Here is a 21,368-nt window from a genome sequence, read left to right as displayed (position 1 = left end):
TGAAAAAGTATCATGTATGTGAAAAAGTTGGCAGCTTATTTACTTTAAAATGTTAATGGTGGTCATTTGGATTATGAACAATTATAATTTTATTCTTTGTGAAATTTTCTTTTTTTTTTAATTTCCAAAATTCTTTTGAGTCAGATTTTTTAAAACTGTATTATAAAAGTGTTTCATCTTTGGTATATAAGAATAAAAGGATTCAGTTGTAGGTCCTATTCCTGCAGTCACGTCTGATCCCCACCTCTCCTCTACAACCTTCCCAACCCCCAGCCCAGGCCAGCTCTGCTGAAGAAGGACCAGGGTCTTCCCACTTGGGACTCTGACATCTGTCAGCCTGCTGTTTCACCTTCACTTTAGTTTGCTATAAATGGGTCTGCTGAACATTAAAGCACTTGGCAGAAACCACCAGTAAATCTGGCCAAGATCCTTTCACTGCCGCTTTTTTCTGAGAAACAGAGCCGCTCTGAAGTGAAGCTGGGTGCTAGTGGGGCTGAAGGGCTCCTAGCAGACTATGCCGGCAGGCAGGCAGGAAGGCTGGACTGAGTGAGGCAGTGGGTGGGAGCAGCACCCACCGGCACTGTGGGCGTTCTGAGCTTTGCTACCCAGGCCTGCCCCAGGGGTGTACTGTGTGCTCTCACCCGTCTCCCTTTTCTGTCTCTGCCTTTCATTTTCCTGAACATATAAGGAGCCAACGTGATGATGATGATGATCATGACCATGACAGTGACGATGATGTTGATGATGACGTTATCATCTTTATGAGGCAGCATGTTGTAATGGAAAGGGCTCTTGCTCTGAAGTCAGACTAGGCTGGATTCGAATTCTAGCTCTTTCACTTCTCAGCTGTTAAGGTCAGCAAACGGCTTCACCTTTCTGGGCCCGTTTCCTCATCTGTAAAGTGGGAGAAGTAATGCCTATCTCACAGGATTGGTAAGAGGACCAAATGACGCAACACACTTTAAAGTAGCCAGTATGGTTGCCGGTCTTCAGTAATTGCCCGCTTTGCCATCCTACTCCTCTCTCTCTCAACCTTATGGCTTTGAATATGGGAACGGGATTAACTGCTTTAATGAGTCTAGCACAGCCGCCCTTGAATGAGGAAGGACTAGGCCAGGTTCTGTGGGCTCCCCAAAGGGAGTAGCAGCATTAAACTGGCAATCAGGGGTAGGTGAGTTCTTGGCTCAGTCATACCACTGACTTTTTATGTGATCTTGGGCAGGTTGGTTAACATCTTATGCCTTCGTCTACTCCTCTGTAAAATGGGGATAATACCTGCCCCACCTGCCTTACAGTATAGGTATGTAACATTGTTGGATTTGAATGAAGTAACAGAGGACAAAACATTTCTGCATAGTGTGAACTACTGTGCAACTGTCAGGTGAAATCATTAATATTCACAGTATATTAAAGGGAGATAATAATAGTATTTCATACATTTTGAGGATTATGTGAAATAATGCATGTTAAGTTTTTAGCCCAGTGTTGGGCTCCTAGTAAATAGATGCTGTTGTTGGTATCCTTGTTGTTGTTAATCATCGTTATTTTAAGATGGAAAAGATGAACTTGCAGGTGGACTGTCCCAAGGGCACTTTGTGCCTATAATATGGCAGAGAGTTAGTAAATATTTTCATCAATTGATTAATTTGAAAAGAAGTCAGAAAGTGATAGTAAAAATCAGAGTAACACAAGCAACATTTGCATAGCAAATAACCAGTTTAAACGTACTTGTATATTCATGATTTTGTTTAACCCTCACAGTTACTTTCTGAGGAAGGGAGTAGCATCCCCATTTGAGAGATGAGGAAACTGAGACTCAAAGTGGGAACTTGCACATTGTCACCCCACTGAGAATTTAACCCATGACGCATGTTATCAGATTGTTCCTGTAGGTACTCTTCCTCCCCCCAGTCCCAGTCTCTGGCCCCAAACACCATTTTTCCAGAGGAGGCTTGCAGCCCTCGTTCCTGGCCATCCCAGGCTGCCGCCCTGCAGGTGCTGAAGTGCTGCTGGGCACCACGCCACACCCCATGCAAGGCGGCTGCTCAGGGTGGGGGCACAAGAAGCCTGCCAAGGGTTTGTGTCGGCTGAGTGAGGAGGCCCAAGCGGCTGTTTCAAGCTGGTCCTGTTCCGGAGTGCCCAACAGCCCCAGTGGAAAGCCTTGTTCTCCCCACTCCAAAATGTGCAGCTGCTGCTATGGCAAGAACCTGGCTGTCTCCCTGCCTGGAACCAATTGCTCCAAATCCTTTCCAGTGCATTTATTTCCCAGTTCCTGGCCAGGGCCTGTGGTCTGCAAATAAAGATGTCACACAGCCGCTGTGCGGCTGAGCACACAGATCCTGGGCACCACGCAGCCCCCTTCAAAGCTTCCTGCCTGAGGCTTCCTGCCTGAGGTCCCTTTAGACATGAGAGGGAGGCTGCAACACTCACTAAATTCTGTACTGTGTTTTGTTTTTCATTCTTTGAGGGAGTATATGTTTATTGCAGAAAATGTGGAGAATATAGAAAAGCACAGAAAACGAATAATGATTCATTTAGCAAATATTTCCTGAGCACTTGCTATGTACTAAGTTTTATGCTAAATGTGACAGATACCGACATGAATAATCCATTTCCTGTCTTCCCATCACTAAAAGATAATCACTATTAACATTTTGACACATTTTCTTTTAGTTTAAAAAATACGTGTATTTTTAACATATTTGAGATCATTTCTACTACGTATATACCCATTTTGTATTCTGCTTTTTCTTTAATTCAAGGGTAACATGAGCATGTTTCCATGATATTATAAATAATATCTTGAAACATTATTTCTTTTTCTCTGATTACAAAAGCAATCCAGGCTTGTTATAAAACAGACATTTCAGAGCTATATACTGGAATGTTATTTATATTTATACCCTCTCCATGAGAAATAGACAGTCTTAACCCTTTTTAACAGCTGTATGTATTCAATTACATGTGCTGTCATTTTAAATTTTCTGATTTATGACTATAAGCTTTGGTATATATCTTTGCATATAGAACTTAAGAACATTTTCTCAGATTCCATTTGTGTGGTAATTTCCCAGTTGAGAGAGTTTGGGGTTAAAAAATGGTAATAAGAACATTTGCATCAATTTGAATTCCTATCAGTGATATGTGAGTTTATCCATTTCACCATAGCTCTGGCATTGAATATTATAATTAAACACCACAACGTCAAATTTTGTTAACTATGGTAACTAAATGATGTCTTGTTTTAATTCGCACTTCCTCAGTGTCTACTGAATTTTCCATGTTTGTTAACCAGAGGCACTTCAGCTTTTCTCAGTACTTTTTTTCTGCTTGTCTCCTGGGATCTTAATATTCTCCTTATTAATTGGTGTGAGGGCTTTATATAGCAGAGTGTCTGAGGTGTAGGAAATTCTAGATGTTCATTAAGGGACAGATAAGACTGGCTTCTCTGTACTCTGTAATAATAGTTAACTATTTGGGGCTGTGCAGTCAGACTACCTGGGATTAAAGTCTGTCATTGCTGCGTTCTAGCTGTGTATCCTGAACAAGTGATTTTAACTGCCTCAGTTTCCTCCTCTGTGAAATGGGAATGATAATACCATCTCATGGTATCCATTTCTTGCCGTTAGGAGTCACTAAGAGTACGTATACAAAGTTCTCTAGTAGAGTGCCTGGCTGGGATGCAATTCATGTGAGCTTTTGTCACCATTATTATTTCCCAGATAACCTTTCATAGTTCTGGAATATTTCTTCCCCTCCCCTTCTCAGCCCCAGTTATCAGGTTGTCTCATTTTGTGTTTCTGCAGATCAGCCAAATGGCCGACGACACAGTTGCAGAGCTGGACAGACATCTGGCAGTGAAAACCAGAGAACTCCTTGGATGAAAATCCCCCAGGGGCCAGCAGTGCTCCCAAGCCCAGTTTCTAGTAGGTCCCATGGGTGGCAAATTGGCACCTCTCTACCCCATCCACACGGAAGGCTGTCCCCACGCACTTGTCAGTCCTTGGAAGGCCCAGCCTTCCAGTGGGACACTGTTGATTCCCTTCCTCCTGTCCCCTGTCCACCCCATCTGCTCTGGACCTTCTGGCCTGGGTGGCCCTCAGAGAGTCTCTGTTGCTGACAGAGGGCCTTTCCTCGGGCCATTTGCCTTGACTGTGACATCACCGAGCTGTCAGGACCATTGGCAGGCTTGGCACTGCCTGCGCCTCACCTTGGTAGCCTCCTTTTCAAACAATTAGTCAGGCCCTGTCCCCACCTTTGAACTCTGCTTGGGCCAATGTGGGCCTTCACCTGTGCCTGGATACCTTTGCTAGAGGCCCATTTTCTAACCAAACAATAAAATCTAAATAAATTGATTGGAAAGAATAACAACCGCAAAGGAAAGGATGGACTCAGTCTGAATTAATGATCTCTGAGTACCTATGTGTAAGCATCCAGAGCAGCGCTTTTGCCTCCGAGTCATCACACGTGCTCTTTTCTCTGCCTGGACCATTCTCCCACTCCTCACGTGGCTGGTCCTGTTCATCCCTGGCTCTCAGCTTGGATAGCACTTCCTTGAGGAAGTCTTCGTTTATTCCCCCAACCTAGGACGCCTGTTATTGGCTCTTCTAGCACTGTCCACTGCTTTTATCTGAACCTTAATTGTTCTTTTTGGTAATTAGTCTGTATATTTTTAGTTTCCTTAGAAGTTAGCATAATGCCTGGAACATAGTAGGCATTCAAATGTACTGTGAATGAATTGCACGTAGTAGCTACTCAACAAATGCTGGCTTTTTCCTTTCTTTCTGGTCTTAACACAGTTATTCTGTCATTTTCTACTCTTTCCTTTGTCCTCAACATTTACTTGGTAATGAGATCCCTGTCCCCAGAGCCTACCTGTTATTGATGGACAAGTGGTTTATTGTGGCTCATCTTTGGGTACTAGGTTAAGTTAGGTTTTCCCCCCAGTAATTTTTTTTCCTTTGTTCTTTTGTTCATTCATGCATTCATAATATAGCCATCATGAGCTAGATACAGTTCTAGGTAATATTTTTAATCTTCACAGTAAACTCACAAGATGCGTATTATCTCCATTTTACAAATAGGAAAACTAAGACTTGACAATATTAGATAACTTGCCCAAAGTGTTAGAGGGTTTCATTATTCATTGTCAGTCTCATTCTGCAGAGAGGGGAGAGCTCAGAGAGGTTAAGATTTTTTGCTTGGGGTCACACAGCTAGCAACTGGCAGACCTGGGAGTCACACTGAGGCCTGATCTCAATTGTGCTCCTCCCACTTCGTCCTGCCTGCTGTCCCAAACGGTGAGCACCAACTTTGTGCCGGGTACTGTGCTCTGTGCTGGGAATACAAAGATGGGTGAGATGTGACCCCTGTCTTTGAGAGGTGCATGGTCACGGGCCTGAGCTGCTGTCTATGATGTCTTGGGTGGAAGGTGGGAAGTTTATTCCAGTTCTGCCAGATGTCTGCCTTTAGAAAGGAACCCACTCTGGCAGCAGCAGGGCCTGGCTGCCTCCCTTCGAAGCAGCATCCAATTGCTGTTTGACTCCTCTCAGACTCTGTCCTGTGCGAGAGGTAATAGGGTTGCACTTCTCCCTCTGCTTGTACTGGCAGAGCAGCTGCAGGACAGCCAGCGGGATTCAAGGTCAGAATTAGGTCAAAGATGAAAGAAGCGAACCATAATCTCCTGCCCCGCTTACCTGTCCTCAGTCCAACCCCATTCACCAGCCCTGAGCAGCCATCACACGATCGGAAGTCAGCTGGGGGAGGGACAGGGATAGAAATAGCAATCAAGGAGCCTTTTTTGGAGTAAGCCACATGGCAGGGGCTTTGCAGCAGTCTTTTGTGAGTGGCCGAAATCCCCCAATCACTGCAAATGTGCTTCTCAAAGATGCAGGATTTTTTAATAAACAGAGGAAATGATAAATTATGTTGTAACTCCACTCCAAAGGCATTTGGTTCTTAACAGCCAAATCCTCTGTAGTCTTTAAATAAACAAAAACTTATTTGGTGAACAGACCGGGGAGGGGGGGTAGGGGTGTGGGAGGAGGCGGGAATGAAAGATTTTCTGTACTTGGGTTCCACATGTCAACAATTTCTCTCCTGTGTGTATGTTGGCCAAAGCCGTATATCATGATAAATGAATAAAGGAAAACCTGGAGCCCAGGGCAGTCAGACAGCTCAGCAAATGGCTTTCAGCTGATTGCTCTATTTCAGTTGACATTTATCAGAGAGTTTCTCTGCTACTCTGTGTGTCAGGCCTGCAGTGGTGGCAGGGACAAGAGTGAGACTACCTGTTTGGATGTGCTGAGGAATGAGTAATGCTGGAGCAATTCATTCTCCCTCCTTCAGTCTCTCTCTTTCAAAAAGAAAAGCTGGGTATGGAAATTCTCACACTTGCCAGAAGAATTAACCACCTCCTCTATTCAGTTCAACGGCTTTCAAAGTCCCACGAAAAATACAGGCCAAAGGGAATTTGAGAACTTTTTTTTTCTGTTTATTTTTTTCTTCTTTCTTCTACGTGTGTGTGTGTTAAAATTACAAAAGAAAGGTATGTGAGAAGTTAAAAGAGACACTTATCACAAGTCCTGAATCGTACTCCCTTTAACAATTAGATGTATATGCTTCCAGACCTTTCTCTATGCATGTATAATTTTTAAAAAACAAGGATGGGAACTATTCTGTTCCTGTTTTGAAGCTTGCTGGTTTTTTTCCCAGCATATCATGGCCATCTCATAGCCATGTGTGAACAAGTAGATAAAATTCATCCTTTTTCATTGTAATACAGTATTCCTACGGTATTCCACAATAAGAATGTACTGTAACTTATTTTACTATCACTCATATGATATTTTAAAAAATCATTTCACATGCACTGGAAGATGTTTCTACTTAAAAAAAAAAAAAATTTTTTTTTTTTGAGAAAAAAGAACCCCTAGTCTAAGTTTATCTCTTTGGTAAGTTCTGCTCTTTATCTCTTTGGTAGATTCTAGTCAGCCGCAGACTAATGTATATTAAGTGTCTCTGTGGACCAGGTACCATGCTGAACACTTTACATGCAATTACTACATTTAAACTTCCGAACAATCCTAGTTGGTGTAGGTATTACTCCTATCTGTGTTTACGTATTGGAAAACTGAGGTTCAGAAAGGGTATTTAACTTGCCCAAGTCACACAGGTAGTAAGTGCCAAAGTGAAGTTTGAGACTCAGATCTGACTTCAAAGTGGGCTCCTTGGTCAGGGTGCTTCAGTTTGTAACTCTTCACTGAGCGCCTACTCAGAACGCACCCAGCACACTTGTGGGCCCTGAAGGTGATATAAGAGAAGCAGAAAGCTCGCTTTGATAAAACAGACAGCTCTTTCTAGTAAAGGACTGCATGTAAAACAGTACAGTGGCTGGCGCATAGTAAACAATGAAGCAATGGTGGCGCTCGTGGAGCCAGTAAAGATTACACATTTATACCTCCCCTGTTTGACAGACTCCTCTAGAACGTGTCATAGAACCAGGGAGAGAGCGGAAAGATCACCCAGCAGTGAATCATGATAATAACAACAATAATAGTATTGGCAGCCTCCTTCATCCCATAGAAACCATTGGACGAAGCTTTGCAGTTCCTTTTGCTCTAATAATCGTCCGTTTTCACGATGTGTATGAAAAGGTGTATTCTCCATTTTGGTGGGGGAGTACAAGTTTTGTTACAGCTACAGGAAATGTATTTTATAGATTATGGTGTTCGGATTTTCTGTATTTTTACTGATTTTTTTGACCCCGGATGAGACTTGGGCTGAAAGTGGTATGTTTTAGCCTTCTGCTAACGAGCATCTCTATTTCTTCTTACATTTCCTGTAATTTCTGCTGTGTGAAAGCGCTGGTGTGTTGTGGTGCTGCAGAGATAGTCTGACTCTTACCTTCTTCGCCCCATTCAGTGCCAGGAGTCTGAGTTCTGTCTTGTCATATATCAAGATCACAGCCCTTGCTTTCCTTTTGTTTAAGTTTGCTTGGTGTATCTTTCCCATTCCTTTCTTTTTAGCCTTTTTGAATCAGTATTTCAGGTGTATTTCTTTTGTAGAGTTGGGTTTTGTTCTATGAACCATTCTAAAACTCCTTTCTTATTTTTATCTTTATTTTTAATTGTTGTAAAATACACATTACATAAAATTTGCCAATTTTAACCGTTTTAAAGTATACAGTTAAGAGTGTTAAGTACATTCACATTGTTGTGCAACCAATTTCCAGAACTCTTTTCACCTTGTAGAACTGAAGCTCTGAACCCATTAAACAACTCGCATTCCTCCCCCAGCCCCTGGCAACCACCATTCTACCTTCTGGCTCTATGAGTTTAACTGCTCTAGGTATCTCATATAAATGGAATCACACAGTATTTGTCTTGTTGTGACTGGCGTATTTAACTTAGCATAATGTTGTAGCGTGTGTCAGAATATCCTTCCTTTTTTTTTTTACTTTTTTTTTTTTTTTTTGTGGTACGCGGGCCTCTCACTGTTGCGGGCTCTCCCATTGCGGAGCACAGGCTCCGGACGCGCAGGCTCAGCGGCCGTGGCTCACGGGCCCAGCCGCTCCGCGGCATGTGGGATCTTCCCGAGCCGGGGCACGACCCGTGTCCCCTGCATCGGCAGGCGGACTCTCAACCACTGCGCCACCAGGGAAGCCCCTATCCTTCCTTTTTAATGCTGAAAAATGTTCTATTGTCTGTATATATGAGACTCCTTTCAATAGGTGACTTCAACCCGTTTATATTTATTGATAATACTGATTTGTTTAGTAGAACCCATTTACTCTTTCTTTCTGTGCAATATTAACACTAGGTGACTTGGTGGGGGTTTTTTGCTTTTTTTTTAAATTTAATTTAGTTTTTTTTACATATATACAGCAGGTTCCTATATTAGTTATCTATTTTATACATATTAGCATTAGGTTGAGAAGGGTTGCTTCTGCAGAGAGGAAGTTACTTTTTGTTGAATGAATAAATGAGTGATGATCCTTGTCTCTTATATTCCTTTCTTCTGGTCTCTGTTTTTTGGTTTTTATTTTTAATTTATTTTTGGCTGCGTTGGGTCTTTGTTTCTGCTCGCAGTCTTTCTCTAATTGTGGCGAATGGGAGCTGCTCTTCGTTGCGGTGTGCAGGCTTCTCATTGCGGTGGCCTCTCTTGTTGTGAAGCACGGGCTCTAGGTGCGTGGGCTTCAGTAGTTGTGGCACGCGGGCACAGTAGTTGGTGGCTTGCGGGCTCTAGAGCGCAGGCTCAGTAGTTGTGGCACACGGGCTTAGTTGCTCCGCGGCATGTGGAGTCTTCCCCAACAAGGGCTCCAGCGGGTGTCCCCTGCATTGGCAGGCGGATTCTTTAACCACTGTGCCACCAGGGAAGTCCCTAGTCTCTGTTTTAATCCATCCTGTGCTGTTAGGTTAGATCAACCTGAAACATAGCCTTTATGATGTCACTCTTCTACCCCAGAACCTTCCATGGCTCCCCATTGCCTGCTGAATTATGTCCAAACTCTTCTCCCTGGCATTCAGTAACTTCTGCAGTCTCTCTCTTTAGCTGTGATACACCTCCCACGACTACTCTATTAATACAGCTAGTGCCTATGCTGAATGGAATTATTAGCTTTTCTAACATTTTATGCTGCTTTCTTTCACCTCCATGTCTTTTCTTGGGCTCTTTTCTTTGCCTGGTGTGTGCTCCTTTAAATCCCTGCGCAACCCAGTAGGCAAAATTTCTCTCTAACCTTTAAAGGCCTTGGTCCCGCATCCTTCCTTGCACCAACCTATCCATTTCTTTATTCCTCCTCATCCTGCCACCTGCGTATGCGTATTGAGCATCTCCACTTGGATGGGCCTCATGCACCCGAACTCCGCCGGCCCTGCTTGGATTGCACGTGCCCCCCAGGCTTGCTCCCTGTCCTGCGTTTCCTCGGAATGGCATCCCTCCACCCAGGTGCCGAGCCGGGACATCAGGAGCCACCTGTGCTCCCCCTCCCTCACCCCCTCATCCAGTAAGTCACCAGGTCCTGTCAGTTCTGGCTGCAAAGTGCTCTGCTTTCCTTTCTGGGTGCACCCTTGAGTGGTGTGAACCACCCTTGAGTGGTGCGACCCCGGGAACAGATGTGGCACGTGTCCCAAGCGGGCCTTGCTGGGGTCTCTGGCCCTGCCTCTGAGGCAGAGCACCACTGGCACTAGGTGAGCCTTGTGTAAGTCCGCTGAAAGGAAGCCCCCTGATTTTTAACCTTCGGTCCCCTGACTAGCACAGTGCTGGGCGCAGAGCAGGTGTTAAGGAAATGTTTGTCCGATTGTAATGGGCCTGCCAGGCCTTGAATACAAATGAAGTCAGTTTGTATCAGTAACCCAAAGTTGCTCTATAATTACTCTCACCTGCTTGCTGAGACCTCCAGCCTCGCCTCGGGAGTTTCTGGGCATCTCCTAACGGCTTCCTCCCAAGCGTCCAGGATCCCCGTCACCCACCATACTCCTCTCCCACCCAGGCTACCCTTGCTGGCGCCTGCGGCCACGAACGCCACCTGAGCGGGCTCGCCTGTGCTCCTACTGGGAGTGTCAGCTTCGGTGACAAGAGTGTTGGCTCCTGGGCTTGGGATGCCTGAGCATGTTAGATGGGATCTCTGAAGAAAGGGGAAGACGTTTCCTTCCCTAATCCCAGGCTGCCCTCGGGATCAGCTAAAATCACCCCCTCTTTGCTCTTAAGAATAACAAGTCCTGGGCTTTTGCTATGTATTAGGCAACTCTAGAGATTATTAGTTTGCTCTAGAAATGAGGAAACATGAAGCACAGAGAGGTTAAGTTACTTGTTCAAAGACACACAGACCAGAGGAAGACTTAGAACACAGGGAGTCTGGTGTCTGCCCACCTCCATACATTATTTTAAGTAAGAGACCAGAGGAGCTAGAAAGGACCTTGTGAGGTGCTGAAGTGGCCAGTGAGAGCTCGTGGGCTGTCCCAGTTTTGCCCTTTCCACCATCAGTAAAGGTCCTGCCACTTCCCTATGGGTAGCAAGGAAGGGCTTGGACAAGATCAGTGGTTTCCACCTCAGCCAGAGAAACGCTGCTGCTCCCTGACAACATTTACACCCATTTGAGGCAAAATAAGTAAGACAAAGGCAATGTAGCAAATGTTTCCATAAAGTTAAATTTATTTAACTTAAAGGACTATTCTGTATTCTTTATTTTATTTTATTTTATTTTATTGTGGTACGCGGGCCTCTCACCGCTGCGGCCTCTTCCGCTGCGGAGCGCAGGCCCCAGACGCGCAGGCCCAGCGGCCATGGCTCACGGGCCCAGCCGCTCCGCGGCATGTGGGATCCTCCCGGACCGGAGCACGAACCCGCGTCCCCCGCATCGGCAGGCAGACTCCCAACCACTGCGCCACCAGGGAAGCCCCTATTCTGTATTTTTACATCTTGCTCTTCCTACTTTTGTTTTTGGTGTTAAAATATTCTTTCTGTAATGGAATGGTAAGAAGTTGGTAATACTAAGAAAAAAAAAATCCTCGCTTAGAAAACTCAACAGTTGGTCACCTTCTGTTGGTCCCCTCCATTTTTTTTTTTTTTTAACTGTACCGATGCATGAATCCCAAAATCTGGGAGCTGTGGGACCTCCCGCCTACTCCTAGAGCTGACACCCCCGAGGCTGTCATCCCAGGGAAGCCAGAGCTGTAACCTCGGAGAGAAGCGAGGGAGGGAGGCGGTTTGGCCTTTGTGGGTGTCAGGGACCCAGTGGGTAAGCAAGCAGTGGCGGTGAGGCAGGGGTTGGAACAGGACAATAGTCAATCAGCAGGGTTCAGAGACCCTCCAGGGAGGACGGATGAGCAGGGAGAGGTGAGTCAGAGAGAGGAGAGAGGGAGACAGAGACAGACAGGGAGAGACAGACAGATGCACGCAGGGCCAGAGGGAGGGAGGGAGAGGGGCAGAATCAGAGAGACAAAGACACGCCCGCCCGCATGCACCCCTGCACGTGTACAAGCACAGGGATCAGCAGGTAGAGACTGACAGAAACAGCAACAGATGGTGACAATGAGACCATTAACAAGTATTCCTAAAGAGAGACACTGGCTAAGCAGAGACAGACACACAGAGGGAGCTAGAGGAGTACACACAAAGAGAGAAGGCGACAGAAAGCCAGGGAGAGAAACACAGAGAGATTGTTTAAAAAAATAAAAAGGAAAGAAAGAAAAGAAAAATGGAAAGAGACACACACCTAGACGCGGGCTAAGCAAGGCAGGCAGAGACAGCGGGAGAGAGTGAGCCAGGCGGGCGGCTTTGCTGTGCGGGGCTCCCGGGTTTGCAGCGCAGGGTGTGGGTGGAGGAAGAGGCAGCACCAGCCGGGCCAGGGCTGCAGGGACCAGATAAGGGCGCCTGCCAAAAGAAAGCAGGGGAAGGAAAGACGTTTACGAATCCCCGGGGGGAGAAAGCCAGGGAGGCTGCCCCAGGCCCGGGAGAACAATGGGTACTTGACTTCAGTGGGTCATTAATGAGACAATTAATGGAAAGAGTAACAGAGGCCTCCCCAGGGAGGACTTGGAGAGTGGATAAGTGGAATTATTGTGAAGGCCCTGCGGGTGGTTCTAAGGGGGGGCCTGTCCCCACAATCCCAGATGTCCAGCATGCCAACTGCAGATTCCTGGCCTGAGGCATGGGACCTCCCCCAGCTCCCCCCTCAAGGGCCTTGTGCTCCCGCACCCTGGACCCCTGCCAGCCCCCAGATGGGCCCCAGCCTCCCTATCCCATGCTTTTGCTGCTGTTGCTCCGTCTACCTCGAGTGTTATCCCTTGATTATCTGCATCCGTGGAAACCCTACCCATTCCAGGGATAAGTAAATGCGGTGCATCCTCCAATGCAATGATGAGTCAGGGCCGTATGTTTCAATAAGAACAGGGCTCCCGAAACATATTCTAAGGGGCAGCGGAAAACGCAAACGGAGTCATATAAAAAGTGTGACACCACTTATGTAAATTAGAATGACTGGAACACAAAGCAATTCTTTTTTAAACTATGCCTGTCTTTATTTTGCAGTATAAAATTGTCTTTTTAAAGGGAGGGTTGTGAAGGGATACTTTCCAAATTCATAATGGTAGATTGCTACTGGGCGGTGGGGGGATGACTTAAAGGATACCTAATGTTATCTCACATATATAAATATAGCTGAAAACTTGACAGTGTGGTAACTTGGGGTTGTGAAAATAGAAGTGGTTGTTACCTTCTTTTCTGTCTTTTTTTTTTTTCCTATACTTAAAAAAAATTTTTTGATAGAGACAGAGACATCCTGGCCATCCTACAGACACCTCCTACAGGAAGCCTTCCAGGAACTCACCTCCCAATCAGATGTGGTCTCCCTTTGCCCCGGTGCCAAACTCTCAAGGCTCACAGCACTTTCCCTCTTGTGTTTCCCTTTGTGACTGTGTTTCCCATGGACTGTCTTCTGCACCGGGCTCCCGTCAGCACAAGGCTGGCGCAGAGGTAGTGCCCAGGGATGCCTGTGAGACTGAACCTCATTCTCCCTCCCACCGCTATAGGAGGCAGCCCACCAAGCTCTGCTCACATCTTAGACCCAACACACAATTGGTGGTGGGAGGGGGGGGGGTCCTGAAAGTCAAAACATGGCTTCCAGAGTGGGGATCTAGGGAGGAGAGCAGCTGCCATTCAAAAATGTTCCCGGAGGAAGGAGGAGGTCTCGTTTACTGTGACCAGAAAATCTTCCCACCCTGGTCAGCTGACTGTGGCGCCATTGCTAACAGAGCCTCAAGCTAGAGTCCCAGCAGAGTCCCCCCTGCATCCCCAGTGGGACATAAAGGCATTTGGCTCCTTCTACCCAAATCTACCCACTAAGCCCCCGAATTCGACCCAGTGAATCCCAGTTGCTGGTAAAATGGAGCCATTGTGGAGGCGGCAGGAAGGCCCAGTCCTGGCCCACCCACCCGGGCAGACATGGGCCCATCCATCACAGCAGCGCCGTTTACTGAGCGATTCCTCTATTCCGAGCTACATTATCTAATTTAATTCTCACAGTAACCCCTGTTTTACAGGAGAGACCTTAGAAAGGCTGACTTGCTCAAGGTCACAGGATGGCAGTAAGGGTTAGAGCTGGGACTCCAGTCTCAGGTCTGGGTGGCGGGGCTCCTTACTTCTAGGCAGCTCCCTCATTGTACAAAAGGGGATACTGAGGCCCAGAGAGGGAAGAACTCATGCATTAACAGCATAAGTGAGTGCCAGAGCTGGGACTTGATCCCAGATTTCCCGACCGCTTACCTGCCCACCTGCCCCAGGCTGCCCAGTGGAGTCTACCATATAGCAGGATTTCTTTTTAATTTATTTATTGATTGATTGATTTTTGGATGTGTTGAGTCTTCGTTTCTGTGCGAGGTCTTTCTCTAGTTGCAGCGAGCAGGGGCCACTCTTCATCGCGGTGCGCGGGCCTCTCACTGTCGTGGCCTCTCTTGTTGCAGAGCACAGGCTCCAGATGCGCAGGCTCAGTAGTTGTGGCTCACAGGCCTAGTTGCTCCGCGGCACGTGGGATCTTCCCAGACCAGGGCTCGAACCCGTGTCCCCTGCATTGGCAGGCAGATTCTCAATCACTGCGCCACCAGGGAAGCCCTATGGCAGGATTTTTAATCCACTGGGCTTGGCAGTGTCATTATGCCTTCATGGGACATAAAACTGTAGGGTTTGGGGAGGAGGGAGGGACCTTGGAGATCATCTTGTTTGATTCCCTCTTTGTCGTGATAAGGAATTTAAGGCCGAAGGAAGGCAAGTGACCACAGGGCCTCTTTGATGTCAGGAAGTCCAGGCCAAAGAAACCAGCCTCCTGACCCACGGAGTCCCTTGGGTTCTCGAACATATTGACCCCAACTTTAAAGCCCATTTTAATAATCGGCACCTTGGTAGCCAAACCCGGAGCAGATTGGAAAGTATAAACTAGAATGTGGAGGAGAGCATCGTCCACACCGAGATATCTGTTAAATGCTGAATGAATGAATGAATGAACGGCTGCCAGGCTGATTTCTGCCTCCCACCTGGTTTTCCTTCCTCTGTCAGATTAATCATCTTAAACCAGCCTTTGCCATGCCCTGCTCAAGAGCTGGATAGCTCCCCATCGCCTGGATAACTGAATCACCTCCTTCGTTCCTTCATTACGGTGGAGGCCCCTCCGACCTGTTGTCCATATGGTGAACTGTTCAAAATGCAAATCGTGCTGCTCCCCTTCACAGCTCCCTATACCCTCCAGACAAAAGCCCCAGATTCTCACCCCCAGGTCTTAACTGCAAGGTTTGACTTGGACCGTCTTTCCAATCCCACCTCACAGCAGGCTCTCCCTTCCTCTGGCTCCAGCTGGCTCTGGCTGTGACTTCTCTCAGGTGCCCACACGTGCCTGTCGCTTCAGGGACACGCCATTCCCCCTGCCTGGGGCACTCCAGACCCTGCCCCACCTGGCTCACTCCTATACATCCTTTAGCTCTCAACCTAAAGTCACCGCTTCCAGACAGCCTTCCCTGACCTCCCCAGATGGGATTCATACCCTCCGTTGGCGGTTCCCCACAGCCAGTCGTCTGTCCCCAGCACTGCACCATCCCATTTGATTATATATAACATCTTCAATGCCTGTATTCTGCCCAGACTGTGAGCTCCAAGTGGGCAGGGTCTGTCTTATTCACCTGCATGGGCTTAGTGCCAGAACAAAGCCTGGCACACGCTGTGTCCTCAATAAGTATTTGATGAATGATTGAAAAAGTAGGTTTGGCTCTTTGTTGAAACTGATTTATTCATTCAACAAATATTTATTGAGCATCTACTACGTGTCAAGCATGGTTCTCCACACCCCACAGTGGTGAATAAACCACCACAAAGTCCCTGCCCTCATGGAGCTTACAGTCTACTTGGAAGAGGCAGACATTAGAGAGATAAAGAAGTAACACAAGGCCAGGCATAAGTGCTATGAAGGGGAATAAAGCAGGGGTAAGGGAAAAGCACTCAGCGTGTAGGTTTGGTGGGAGGTTGCCAGTTTCGATGGGGTAGTCAGGGAATGCTGCATGGAGGAGGTGACATTTCAGTGATGAGCCAGGGCTCCTGAGAAACACAGAGCCTCTGCCTCCCTTGGGCAGGCTGGGCCCTAGGTGTGTCCAGGCATGACAGTCCCAGATCCCCAAACCCTCCCTGCCTCCCAAGGGCAGAAGCAAAAGGAACCCAGAAGAAGACTTTGGCCAAGGTTTTGAGGCAGGTGTGGAAGCCCAGAGCTGCTCTTCACAACAGCCATGATTGGGCTCCTTCTGCGTGGCGAGAGGTGGCGATTGCTTTGTGCACCAAGGACTCGGCTGATTGTGGCCGGGCGATTGACACCCACAGACCGCGGTCGCCAGGGTTTACCGCGCACGCCAGCCCCGCGGCGGGCCGTGCGCAACGCGGCAGCCCAATCTCGCCTCCTATATTCAGAGTTGATTAGACGCTATTTCTGCCTGGATTTTCAGAAGGCTCAAGAGCTTTTTTAATCACTACAGTGGCTCATTACGGTTTTGCAGTGACACTCATGTCCTTCAGTTCTCTTCTCAGATTAGATTCTATAGTCAGATGAATATTGGATGATTTCATTACATACAAATGCAATCAACAGTTTTGCATAAATTTCTTCTCTTTTCTTGAGTTTCAATTGACCCCAGCACCCATGGTGGCAGGCACGATCCACATGCAAATGAGCTGGGTTTGCAGCCGTGGAGAGGGGCCTGCAGGAGGCGGGCACTCACACCAGCCCGGGAGGGAGCCGGGATGGCTCAGGTTCGGGAAAGGGGCCTGGGGGGAGGGGATGCCGCCGCGGCCAAGGCGGGGCACCCCCTTCGGATGATGTTCCTGCAGGTAAACTGAGGCACGGGGATGCTCAGAGCCGGGCGAAGAATGGAATGTGGAGCTTCAGGCCCGGCGTCTGGACGGGGAGGCGTGCCCTCAGGATGCTTGGGGCGGTGTCTACTTGACAACTGGTGAGGACATGTTTCAATATTTTTACAACTGGCAGGACCTTAACAGTGCATTCCAGCTGAATGTTAGCTCTGACCCGACGAAGGCTGCTGCTTTTGCTGGTAGTAGTAGTAGTAGTAGTAGTCGTATCATCATCATCATCATCACTTCTCCTGGAGGGCTCGAGCTATTGCCCTGCGGGCGATCAGCAAAAGTCTAAAAAAGGCACACAGGAAACTTGGGAGCCTGGGGCAGCTGCCCTTGCCTCACTTCCGTGATTTCTCTCCTTCTCTTTTGGGTGAAGGGGCAGGATAGTCTCAGAATTGGGCTTGGGCAGGCTCCCAGTCTCCCTTGTCTGGTGATGGAATCCTATGGACGCGTCTGGCAGCCTGTGCTTGCTCTCCCCTGGGGCTGAGGAGCTCCCTGCCTGCAGCGAGCCTGGTCCAGCTTTCTCAGCTCCTTGCTGACCAGGTGAACCTGACCCCGTACCCTGGGCCCACAGCCCACCTCTGCTCCCTCCTCCCTCTGATCCGTGACACCCCCTGAGGTCTACAGTGCGGACTGTGCTCTGCTGAGTCACCTTTTCTAGGGCTGGGCTTCTCAACTCCTGCAGCGTCTCCTCCCAGGAGGTAGCCTCCAGCCTCCTACCAGGTCTGTCCTCCAGATGCTCCTGGTGGCTGTCAGGGTTCACAGTCCAGGCCTCGACTCAACACCAGGCATGAGGCTGGAGGGTAACATGGGGATTAAGCTCTGTGTGTGGTCAGGGGACCCAGGGCCAACAGCTGTGCACCTCTCAGGGAGCGGGCTGGGGGTAGGGGAGAACCAGGAAGGGAAAAGGATGTTCGGGCCTGAGGGTCGGCCAGGACAAGGGTCTGTGCATCTCAAACCTCACTTCCTTCAGGTAGGTTCTTTTTTCAAAGCTCCCATGTACACAGACATGGCACAGACAGTGTAGGATCAGGGACCCAGAGAGAGGCATGTGGATACACAAGTGGTCGGGTTCCCATCCCATCAGGGATGTGACCCAAGCTTCAGTCGTCATCATGGACATGATGGAACCTTGAAGTAGATAGAGCCAGAGCCACACCCGTGGGCATGGATGGGACACATCTGTGCTACCACAGCCCCAGGCTCAGGCCCTTGCCTATCACTGCCCTCCGCTCCCCAGAGTGGGGTTAGAGAGATCCAGGAGTCTGAACAGAAGCAGGGGAGCCCTGTAGTGCTCCCATATTGCTGGTGAGTCCACTGAGGTCCAGAGAGGGGAAGGTCAGGCAAAGAGCCACACAGCATGAAGCCAGAGCCTCCTGACACGGTCTGAGGCTGCTTCCCGGCTCCCCCTGGCTGCCCCTGAGGACCGTTCCCTTGCCATTCTGTCCTTCTGTGCACAGTCACGAAGGGCCCTTCTTCCCCAGCTGAATGCATCCACCCCTCACTGCCTGTGTGTCCGCCGTCTGCTGCTTTTCAGTCTCCCCAGGCTCTTCTTTCTGTTTGCATCTCTGTGTGCATTTTTTTCCCTGTCTCTCTCTGTCTTCATCCTTGAGTCTGTCTCTATGTCCCTTCCTCCCCTTTCTCTCTCTGCCCCCATCCCTCTTCCCATCTCTCTACATCTGACTGCCAGGTCCCTTCGCCAGGCCACATCTGCTCCTTGCTCTCAGCTGCTGTGTGACCAGAGCTGGCCTCTGTCTGGGGTTGGAAGATCTGAGACCCCCTGGGCTGTCCCCCTTAGATCTGTGGTCCCTGGAAGGAGGAGCCTGGGGGAGGGGGTGGGTTTCTGAACTCTTTGGGGCCTTCCTGCAGTGGCCAGCACTGGGCCATTCATTTTCTCTCCCAGGCAAGGACAGCAGGAAAGCAGCCATCTCTCTTTCATCACAGAGCTGTTCTCATGCCAGCCTGGGAGAGGGGGCTGGGAGGTGGGCGTGGCAGTGTTGAAGAGGGCTCCCATTGATTGCGCAGTCAGGTGGGGGTCGTCCCATCCAGGCCCCCAGCTTTCAGCTGCCGTCTCTGGTGGAAGCTCCATGACTACCCATCTTCCCTCCAGGTCCTCCTGGCAGAATGCACCTGGTCCACCAACCCAGTGGAAATCCGGTGTGCACCCACCTCGCTACCTTTTCCTGCTCACCTCTGTCTCACCCAGGCACAGAGGAGCGCTTTCCTCTGATGAACCTGCTTTCTGACTCTGTGCCTCGGTACATGCAGGGCAGAGAGTAAAAGGCTGGGCTCCAGAGGCTGGCAGGTCGGTGCCGAATCCCAGCTCTGCCGCTTGCCAGATGGGTTGTCTCAGGCAAGCGACTTAACCTCTCTGAGTCCAGTGTCTTCCTCCGTAAAATGCAGATAACACTCCTTCCCTTGCAAGGCTGTCATGAGGACTGATAATTTATGTGAAAGTACCTGGTCCAGAGCTGGGCACAAAGTAGACAAGTGTTAAGCATTTGTTGTGGAAAAACGAATGTGTAAATAACAAGTGAATAGTAGAACTGAGACCTGTATAAGTGGGGTGTGCGGAGGGAATGCCAGGTGTCAGGAATGGCACAGGCAAGGGCATGGAGGTAAGAGGTCTTGGAGAGGGACCAGGGAGCCATGAGTGCTCAGTACGGATGCAAAGTCCAAAATCCCCAAGGGAAGTGTCAGGCAGCAGGGATGGGAATGGTCAGAGGATAAGGAACTTGCTGAGAGTCAGTGATGCACCAGGCAGCTAAGAGTAACCGTAGCAGCAGCCGTCAGGAGTAGAGGCCCTGCGCTGAAGCATTTACAAGCACTAGCTCATTTAATCTTCACAACACCCCTGTGAAGGAGATGCCATTATTATTCCCACTTTACAGATGAGGAAATTGAGACCTGGAGAAGTGACTTTCCTGGGTCACACAGCTAATAATTGTCCCTGCCAGGATTTTTTTTTTTTCAATACTCCTTGCTATGAACTGAGCTGGGTGCCCTGAAAATTCATATGTTGAAGGCCTAACTTTCTTTTTTTTTTTTTTTTTAATGTTTATTTATTTATTTATTTTCTTATTAGTCATACATTTTATACACATCAGTATATACATGTCAATCGCAACCTCCCAATTCATCACCCCCGCCCCCGCCGCCGCTTTCCCCCCTTGGTGTCCATACGTTTTTTCTCTACTTCTGTGTCCCAATTTCTGCCCTGCAAACCGGTTCATCTGTACCATTTTAAGTTTCCACATATATGCGTTAATATACGATATTTGTTTTTCTCTTTCTGACTTACTTCACTCTGTATGACAGTCTCTAGGTCCATCCACCTCTCTACAAATAACTCAATTTCGTTTCTTTTTATGGCTGAGTAATATTCCATTGTGTATATATGCCATGTCTTCTTTATCCATTCATCCGATGATGGACACTTAGGTTGCTTCCATGTCCTGGCTATTGTAAATAGAGCTACAATGAACACTGTGGTACATGACTCTTTTTGAATTATGGTTTTCTCAGGGTATATGCCCCGTAGTGGGATTGCTGGGTCGTATGGTAGTTCTATTTTTAGTTTTTTAAGGAACCTCCATACTGTTCTCCATAGTGGCTGTTATCAAGTCCCCGCCAGGATTTGAAATGTGGCTTAGTCTGCCTCCGAAGCTGGTCCCTAGGCCCCTTCCAAAGGAAGGACTGCCCCCCACAATCTCTCGCCTGGTGAGGCCAGGTGAATAAAAAGGCTTAAAAACACGTTTGGTTAGTGAAGGAGAGTAAAGAAGGCATAATCGGAGGGCCCAGATATCCAGAAAATAGATGCTTGGTGCCATTGAATCAGGGAAGACTTCCTGGAGGGAGCTGAGCACGGAGGCAAGAGTCATGGGCCAGAAGTGAGGCTGAGGCGGCCCTGCTGGGGGTGTGGGCGTGCTGACACAGGGGTGACACTAGAGCACAGGGGCTCTGCTACCGGACAGCGGGGGGCTCTTGACCCGGATCTGCTTTCTACTGGAGTCCATGTCCTTGGTCCCACCTGGCCCGGCTGGGGCCGCCTCTTGCTAGTCCCAAGAGAGTGGGAAGGGCAGGTTTCTGACTACTCCAGACCCGAGCCCCACTCCCGGCTCTGCTACCCTCTTGTTGCAGGGCCTTGGCCGAGCTGCCTCCCCTTTCTGATCCTTACTTTCTCCACCTGTGAAATGGGACTAACTGTGCCCGCAAGCTGGGTGCAGCTGCAGGTCATAGACACGGGCATAGCTAGCACAGGGCCAGGTTTAGAGGAAGTGCTGAGCCATGTCAGCTCCTGACGCCCTCCCCAGGGCCCCCAACCCCTAGAGCAGCCCCAGACCCCCAATTCAGAGCATCAAAAGCCAAAAGACAGGGTGTGTGCTGCTGTGGTCAGACTCTGAAGCCAGACTGCCCGCCTCTTTCTTGCTAGGTGCTCTTGTTAGGTGCTCTAACCTAGTTCTGTAGTTTCCTCATCTGTA

The 21,368-nt window shown here is 48.5% G+C and overlaps 1 protein-coding gene across 2 annotated transcripts in view; it reads left to right on the top strand.

Moving 5' to 3' along the window:
* MRRF (mitochondrial ribosome recycling factor) overlaps positions 1-4,635 on the top strand; it is a 56,181-nt gene extending 51,546 nt beyond the window's left edge. The window contains exon 6 of one of the 2 annotated variants that reach the window (XM_082656632.1): positions 3,807-4,635. In XM_082656632.1, coding sequence (XP_082512758.1) covers positions 3,807-3,861 — 55 coding nt within the window. In that variant the 3' untranslated portion in view covers positions 3,862-4,635. The remainder of the gene's footprint in view (positions 1-3,806) is intronic. The other variant, XM_082656631.1, reaches the window with a different exon arrangement.
* The last annotated feature ends 16,733 nt before the right edge of the window (positions 4,636-21,368 follow it).

The sequence above is a fragment of the Grampus griseus genome, assembly GCF_964374135.1.
Source record: "Grampus griseus genome assembly, chromosome: 6".
Lineage (NCBI taxonomy): Eukaryota > Metazoa > Chordata > Mammalia > Artiodactyla > Delphinidae > Grampus > Grampus griseus.
The sequence above is the reverse complement of the archived record's forward strand: the minus strand, read 5'-3'. Positions and strand labels throughout refer to the sequence as shown.